This window comes from Myxocyprinus asiaticus, chromosome 32 (genome assembly GCF_019703515.2).
Source record: "Myxocyprinus asiaticus isolate MX2 ecotype Aquarium Trade chromosome 32, UBuf_Myxa_2, whole genome shotgun sequence".
NCBI lineage: Eukaryota > Metazoa > Chordata > Actinopteri > Cypriniformes > Catostomidae > Myxocyprinus > Myxocyprinus asiaticus.
Window position 1 is genome coordinate 17531990 of NC_059375.1, and position 8368 is coordinate 17540357.

Genomic DNA, 8368 nt, shown 5'->3' on the forward strand with positions numbered 1-8368 from the left:
CATATCATATGAAGTGATTCACAAACAAAAATCTACAATTGACAATTAAAATCAAAGGAGTAAAAGAATTAAAAGCACCCCAGAAAAAGTGTCCGTAATAAAAGAAGTAGAAAATTAAAAGAATAAATAGGCCTTAATATGGAAGCATGCATAGTTAAAATCATTCATATACTACACTGTTGTCACAGGACCTTACAATGTTGCATGTTTAATCTCTGCAAGTGGCATTCAGTTATTTTCTCGAAAATATGGTTAATTTTGCATTTCGTATCCAATTTTTGTCAAATTGTATTAATGTTTGTCAGTCCAATCAAATAATGGGTTAAAAAGTAAAAAAAAAAAAACAACAAAAAAAAAAAAACATTCTGAACATTCACAAACAGCCCTGCTTGGTAGCTACAATGTCCCACCCAAATAGCGGCTTTTGAGTCTTGGAGGTACAGGCAGCATTTGTTTTTGTTTTTTTGGAAAATGGAAAAGATACTGTAGTTGCCCACAAACTGTATTCTGCCTTCCATAAAGAAAAACATCAGTGTCCCACTTCACATCTAATTTAAAGAAATAACAGTAGTAATAAGTTTATGAAATTTGCTGACAAATAGTTAGACTCACTTAGATGTTAATAGTGGAGATGAAGCAGTTCAGATAAGATCATAATGACATACTGTATATCACACATAATTCTTTCAATTGTGCCTTACCTATATAAATATGTATTCTAAAAGTATTCATATATTCTGAACACATTACTTTTTATGTTATGTATCAGAATACACTACCGAATACATTTAAGAGATAGTATTTAGTATTCAGCCCAGAATACTTTCTTTAAGTACTCTGCACAACCCTGAATATCTCTGCATGCGCAAACACAGGGTGTGAGTGAATGTGAGAAATTGGAGGTGATGCATGGTAATAAACTGAGAACTGTAGAGGGGTAGCTACCATTCAGAGGAGCATGGCTTACTAGTTCTATTTTTGACTCTGATGTATGGTTTCTCTTAATTGTTATTTTCCCATTTAGTGGCCTGTAGTTTTGAAAACTGAGATCTAAAAGGAGGAAGAGATTTAAGAATAAAAGAAAGAAAACACTTCCTTGATGAGTAAGCATCCCCAATTTCCTGGGGAAGAGTGTAATTTATCATTAACATGTTAATGTATCTGGACTTTTAGAGTAATCCAATACAATCCATCTAAAACAGATTGAAATATTAACTGAGATAATTCAATGGCTATTTCCCAGTCAAAGTAATAAAAGATAAATATATAAAATCCCTTTGAATTGAATTTAATTGAATGGAGTTCCTTCTTGATCTGAACTGAGTTTGTTTGGTGTATTTTAATAAAATTAAGTCTTTGGGAATGACCATCAAAACTAAAAAAAAAAAGAAGGATTTTTGCTGCTTGTTCAATTTACTTAAAACAAACTAAAGCAACACAATTCTAGAACACTGTCACAACTTGATTTCATTGTGTTCTTTCTATTTAAATGTGTAAAACAGAAGTTTACGTAATCCATTTGAGTTGGGACAACATGAATACTTTTTGTAGTGTTAATGAAACATAGATGAAACTGTTTTGTTATGTTGAGATTTAAAAGAGTTTCTGTTATGCTGGAGTTTTGGGGGTTGCCATTATGGTGAAGAGTGGAGCTTAAGCTAACGAAAATGCATGATGTCACATATGAAAATGATTACTTACTTAATTGCGCCTTGCTGTGCTAACCATAGTATAGCTATTAAACAACACTCTAGTGTTTTCAACCAGCATGAATTTAACATGCTAATGATCACATTCACTAGTTAGTACATAAAGAAATGAAAGATATTTATTTGAGTTACACTGACACATCTCATTGTGTTGGGTTTACCCAATTCAACTAGGTTATCTCTACATAAAATATCTGTGTTGCGATTACATAGTAATTTTGATTTAAGGAAACTCATTTCAAACACATAGAAGCACTGTCCACCACTGAATCAAGTTCAGCCAAAGAGCTATTTTTTGACTGAATACACTATCTATCTATCTATCTATCCATCCATCCATCCATATAAGAGGTTTAGCTGACCAAACCATATTCAGGCTTGTGCAACGAGGAAGTCTAGACCAGTTTATGGGCAGTATCACATCATCAAAGATAAGAGGTCCCCTTGCGGGAAAGCGCTGTGCCCCTCTTGCACATGAATAGCTCTATTCAAAACCTGTTTGGGAAGTTGTAATGGTGGGTGTTTGCAAGTTTCTGACATAATAAAATTTTGTTTGAAAATGATGGTGCAAAATGCAGCATGTCTTGCTACACCCGATACTAATCAAACCATTGGCGTTTACGGATGACTGATACATTCCATTGCGTAAAAAGCGCAGCACTCTTACCTCTACTTGAACGTAAGTTGAGGGAAACCATCCCCTCACTCCGTCTTTTTCGCCCTCCCACCAACCTCCGTCCAGAACTTGTGTTATTTTGATGAGTTCACCTGCCTCAAACTTCAACCCTTGCTGATGCTGATCTCCCTTGAAGGCATATAAACTTCTACAAAAAGATCCTGACATCGTAAACTCGTCGGATGATGAACGAAATCGCCAAATTGTCTCCAATCCCTTACTCCAAACGTGATCCTGGTGAAACAACCTTAATCGATGTTCAAAGAGCTCTAATCATACTGTATCATGACAGTGGTGTTCAGTGAATTTAAAGTCTACAGTATTTTGAGCCCTCTGTGTCACTGACAGCGCTGGACTCCCAATAATCCAAATGGTTCAGCTTGACTTGCGCGCTACCATGATAAAATGCGACTCAAAGTTCAGCGTCTCACTCCAATATGCTAATGGCACAATGTGCTGCTGTGTAAATGAACACTCCCACTCTCATCATTTACATGCTGAGATGAGTATGTCTTCCCCATCCCTCAGAACAGAAATTCCCCTTTGTTGTTACATTTTGACAAAAGTTATCTTATACAGAGGATCACAAAGAGCTTCAGTAATGCTTTTCTGGAGATAGATGGGTGTGCTTTAATAAAGCATACTGCTAATAGCTGCCAATTTGAACATTTTTAAGTGAACAAGATTTAACAATATTTTTTTCTCTCAAATAAAGGCACAATAAAAGTAATCCACACGACTCCAGTGATTTAATGAATGTCTTCTGAAGCGATGCAATCGCTTTGGGTGAGAAACAGGTCAATATTTAAATACTTATATATATATATATATATATATATATATACAATAAATCTCCACTTTCACTTTCTGACTGTGAAAGTGGAGATTTATAGTAAAAAAGGACTTAAATATTGTTCCGTTTCTCACCCACACCTATCATATCACTTCTGACTACATGGATTTAACCAGTCGTATGGATTAATTTCATGCTGCCTTTATGTGAATTTTGGAGCTTCAAAGTTCTAGCCACCACTCCCTTGCATTGAAAGGACCTACAGAAATAAGATATTCTTCTAAAAATCTTCGTTTGTGTTCATCAGAAGAAAGAAAGTCATACACATCTGTGATGGCATGAGGGTGAGTAAATGATGAGAGATTTTTCATTTTTGGTGAACTATCCCTTTAAATCAGTGGTTCTCAACCCTGTTCCTGGAGGCCCCCAACACTACACATTTTGGAAATCTCCCTAATCAAGCACACCTGATTCAACTCAGCTGGTTAGTGGACACTGCAAGACCTGAATTGGGTGTGTCAGAAAAGGGAGATATACAAAATGTGCAGTGTTGGGAGGCCTCCAGGAACAGGGTTGGGAACCACTGCTTTAAATAAACGTATTATACATATAGGGGACACTGGGGCTAGTTGTCACAATTTTTAGTCAGCGAATATTTCTCAGGGTAGTGTATATAAAAATATAAACATAACATCCTTTCGCAGCAGTCTGACCTCTGCAGTGAACAATGGCTTTTGCTGAACTTGTGTTTAAGTGATTTTAATTATAGTGATATACAGCATTATCCATGCTAATGTGCCATGACACTGATGCGGCATACTCCTCTGGATTGGTGAGATGACCATACTGTAGGTGACTGCCTTTTTGAACCTGTGTGAATGTGTGTCATCAAACTGAGATGACTCCTGTCCAGTTCAAACCCACTGCCTCTCAGATTTTTCTCCACAAATTTGTTTATAATATATACTATCATATATTTTATCATGTATATTGTATGTTTTTTTTTTTTTTTTTTTTTTTTTTTTGTATCTTAAACATTTTCTGTCTACGGAAGAAACCAAATACCGATGAGTAGAAGTATTCTCTCAAATAATAATGAAAAAAAAAAAAAAAAAAAAAATACAATAGTTTTTGCAATGTGGTCAGGCCAACTTCAGATGTTTTCCTGTTGGCTCCCTCTACTGGTCAGCAACCTGTAGCGATCTTACCACGAGGTCTGAATACCTTGAAAATATGTAGTTTTACGGATTACGTTTGAAATGAAAAATAGATTAAGGCTGTTGCCATGTCAATAGATATATTTTACAGTTTTTTTTTTATAATACAATTTAATATATATAGAAATAAAATGTAAATAATCGGTTTATTTTGACCCCCCCCCCCACATCATTTATCGTGATGGTACATTCCCTGAACTGTCAATGACAGGGCACGCTTTCGCTTTTCTTCACAGTTACGCTGGTCATTATATTATAAACACTCACAATTTTCCAACTGTGTCTTCTGAACACGGGCTGCATTGAGGCTATATGTTCGGAATATCACTAAATTAGTTACCTATTTACGCAGCGCTAGCACTGTCGGTACAGCACATACACAGACCGCTAGAGCAGAAATGGAGCGACCGGTGTTTACTTTCGGCATAATAGCTGACATTCAATACGCAGACATAGACGATGGCTTAAACTTCCTGAGAACAAGGAGACGCTATTACAGGAATAGTCTTCAACTGTTGCGCAATGCGATCCAGAGTTGGAACGAGGAGCACGTTAAACCCGGCTTTATTCTTCAGCTCGGGGACATTATCGATGGTTACAATAAGAATTATGAGGCTTCGGATCGAGCCTTAGAAACGGTTGTCAGTGAATTTAACAACAGTTCAATAGAGGTACATCATGTGTGGGGTAATCACGAATTTTACAACTTCAGTAGAAAAACTCTTTTCGCCTCTCCAGTAAACAGCGGAGCACCAGCCGAAACCGGAAGTAGCCTTATTGGTGACGGAATTTATGCGTATCACTTCAGCCCCGCCCCCAAGTTTCGATTTGTAGTTCTTGATGCGTATGACACGAGCATCATCGGAAGAGATCCATCCAGTGAAAAGTACAATACGTCAATGAAACTGTTGAAGGAACACAACACAAATCCTGATCTCAACATCCCTCCAGGTAAACTGTGTCTGTATATAATAAAAAATACAAAATAATTTATTGTTAATGATATAATATAATTTGCAATAAAAAACAGCTATGTATTTCTCACTTTATAATTTTAAAACTATATACAGCTCCGGAAAAAATTAACTGCAAAATTACCAGTTTCTCTGGATTTACTATTTATAGGTATGTGTTTGAATAAAATGAACATTTTTGTTTTATTCTATAAAGTACTGACAAATTTTTCCCAAATTAAAAATAATAATATTGTCATTATCTGTTTGCAGAAAATGACAACTGGTCAAAATAACATAAAATATGCTGTGTTTTCAGACCTCAAATAATGTAAAGAAAACAAGTTCATATTCATTTTTAAACAACACAATAATAATGTTTTAGAGTTCATAAATCAATATATGGTGGAATAACCCTGATTTTCAATCACAGCTTTGTCTTGGCATGCTCTCTGCCAGTCTTTCACATTGCTGTTGGGTGAATTTATGCCCTTCCTGGCGCAAAAATTCAAGCGTCCTTCACAAAGACGAATCTGCCCAATTCCAGCCTTGCTGAAGCACCCCCAGATCATCACCGATCCTCCACCTGGTCGTCTAATGGTTAGACGGAGACCCGGAGAGGCCTTCAAGCCACAGTGTCTCGCACCCACTGTGAAATTTAGTGGAGGATCGGTGATGATCTGGGGGTGCTTCAGCAAGGCTGGAATCAGGCAGATTCGTCTTTGTGAAGGACGCATGAATTAAGTCACGTACAAGGTTATCCTGGAAGAAAACTTGCTTCCTTCTGCTCTGACAATGTTCCCCAACTCTGAGGATTGGTTTTTCCAGCAGGACAGTGCTCCATGCCACACAGCCAGGTCAATCAAGGTGTGGATGGAGGAGCATCAGATCAAGACCCTGTCATGGCCAGCCCAATCTCCAGACCCGAACCCCATTGAAAACCTCTGGTATGTGATCAAGAGGAAGATGGATAGTCACAAGCCATCAAACAAAGCCGAGCTGCTTGAATTTTTGCGCCAGGAGTGGCATAAATTCACCCAACAGCAATGTGAAAGACTGGTAGAGAGCATGCCAAGATGCATGAATGCTGTGATTGAAAATCAGGGTTATTCCACCAAATATTGATTTCTGAACTCTTCCTAAGTTAAAACATTAGTATTGTGTTGTTTAAAAATGAATATGAACTTGTTTTCTTTGCATTATTCGAGGACTGAAAACAGTGCATATTTTATGTTATTTTGACCAGTTGTCATTTTCTGCAAATAAATCCTCTAAATGACAATATTTATTTATTTGGAATTTGGGAGAAATATTGTCAGCACTTTATAGATTAAAACAGTAATGTTAATTTTACTCAAACACATACATATAATTTTGCAGTGGTCTCTTAATTTTTTCCAGACCTGTATATGTTAATCCTTAAATTGTGTACTGTTAATGTGCTTTCATACAGTGTATAAGGGGTTAGATCAAAGGTTTGTGAAATTTAATGGAGGATTCAGTCAAGAACAGCTTGTGTGGCTTGATGAAGTCTTATCCCTTGCTGACCAGAAACACGAGAAAGTAACTATCGTGAGTAAGTACAGGATAACCCTCTTTTTTCAGTTAATTTAATGATCTCTTTAATGTTTATTCTGAGTCTAATTTTATTACATTATTTTTACAGGTCATCTTCCTGTTCACCCAAACTCTACAGACCCAGTTTGCCTTGCTTGGAACTATGATGCGATGCTCTCTAATCTTCACTCTCATAAGAGTGTGGTTTGCTTTATGGCGGGACATGACCATGATGGAGGCTATCACAGAGATTTGTCTGGCATTCACCACCTTACACTGGAAGGGGTGATTGAAACTTCTCCAGACAGTAATGCCTTTGGGACTGTTTATGTCTACGAGGATCAGATGGTTCTGAAGGGCAATGGAAGGATATCAGACAGAAATCTCAAGTATCCATGAGCCCCTATATGACAGAGAATACAGTCATTATCAGTAATTATTGTGAATGAAAATAAACATGCCATTTTGCATGATAATCTCAATTTTTACTTACATAGTGTTGTTATATTTTATAAATCTGTTCATATAATGATGTTCCATTTAGAAAGAACAAGGTGATTAAATATCCTCTGTATCAATTAGAAATACTGTATATGTGTAGTTGATGCATAATATCCATGGAGGTTTTTATTTATTTAATTATTTTATCAAGATTTTAGGTTCGAATTTATATGAATGTATAAGAAAAAGTGTAGCCTATATCTTAGGCCCAGTACTGGTCCCCATTTCTTTTAAGATTTTTTTAAACTTTATTATGTCACTAATTTATTTAAAGTTCCTGCAGTGTGACAAATGAATTTTTAAAAGTATTAAGTATAAGTATCTGAGGAGGAGCTGAATGGCTTAAAACGTTACTTGGGTGATTCTCACGAAACCTGTTAAGAAAAAGTCCTGGTCCTATTTTACACTATTAAATATATTATTATTATTTTTTTTTGTTATTTTTTTTTGGTTTTTTTTGTTATTATTATCGATTTCGGTTTAAATATGACCAGGACATTTTCTTAAAGGGTTTCGTCAGAATCACCCACTTATTAAAATCTTGTCTGAACTTTCTAGGTGCACGGTTCCTTTATACACTTTTATGTGTTATTTTTGGATCCTGCACCCACATCTATATATTTCTGGATGTGCATGCCTTTTTTCTTTATTTTGGGGAAAAAGTAAATATCTTCATGTAGTCTCTCAATTAACATGAGGTCATAGAAGCTGCATCCATAATAATTATAAAAGAATGAGCTAAGTGCTGTTAAAATACTTTTAGTTGGAGTATAGCATGTCACACTGCAGGACATGTCAAATTCCCAAAATGATTTCATGCCATCTGCCCATATATCCATACATATTATTTTAATTATTAACTTAATTAAAATATATTTAAGTTTTTTTTTTTTTTCTTGGTACAATACACATTTAAAATTTAAAGGAATATTCCAGGTTCAATACAACTTAAGCTAAATCGA

General features: G+C 35.7%; 2 protein-coding genes across 6 annotated transcripts in view; one reads left to right on the top strand and one right to left on the bottom strand.

Moving 5' to 3' along the window:
• The window catches only part of LOC127423267 (growth arrest-specific protein 7-like), a 54584-nt gene extending 51760 nt beyond the window's left edge, over positions 1-2824 (bottom strand). For all 4 annotated transcript variants that reach the window (XR_007894291.1, XR_007894293.1, XR_007894292.1 and 1 more), the window contains exon 1: positions 2377-2824. Coding sequence is in view for 1 of the 4 variants with exons in the window: in XM_051667424.1 (XP_051523384.1) it covers positions 2377-2553 (177 nt within the window). In the remaining 3 variants the exon portion in view is untranslated. The remainder of the gene's footprint in view (positions 1-2376) is intronic.
• A 1777-nt stretch (positions 2825-4601) lies between these two features.
• Positions 4602-7456, top strand: adprm (ADP-ribose/CDP-alcohol diphosphatase, manganese-dependent). 2 transcript variants are annotated; one of them, XM_051667269.1, is made up of 3 exons: positions 4602-5346; positions 6802-6920; positions 7015-7456. In XM_051667269.1, the coding sequence occupies exons 1-3, from the start codon at positions 4794-4796 to the stop codon at positions 7192-7194; spliced, it is 852 nt and encodes a 283-aa protein (XP_051523229.1). In that variant the 5' UTR covers positions 4602-4793; the 3' UTR covers positions 7195-7456. The 2 variants fall into 2 exon arrangements, with proteins under 2 accessions (XP_051523229.1, XP_051523228.1); XM_051667268.1 differs by having other exon boundaries at positions 6802-6924; positions 7015-7447.
• Positions 7457-8368: the final 912 nt, after the last annotated feature.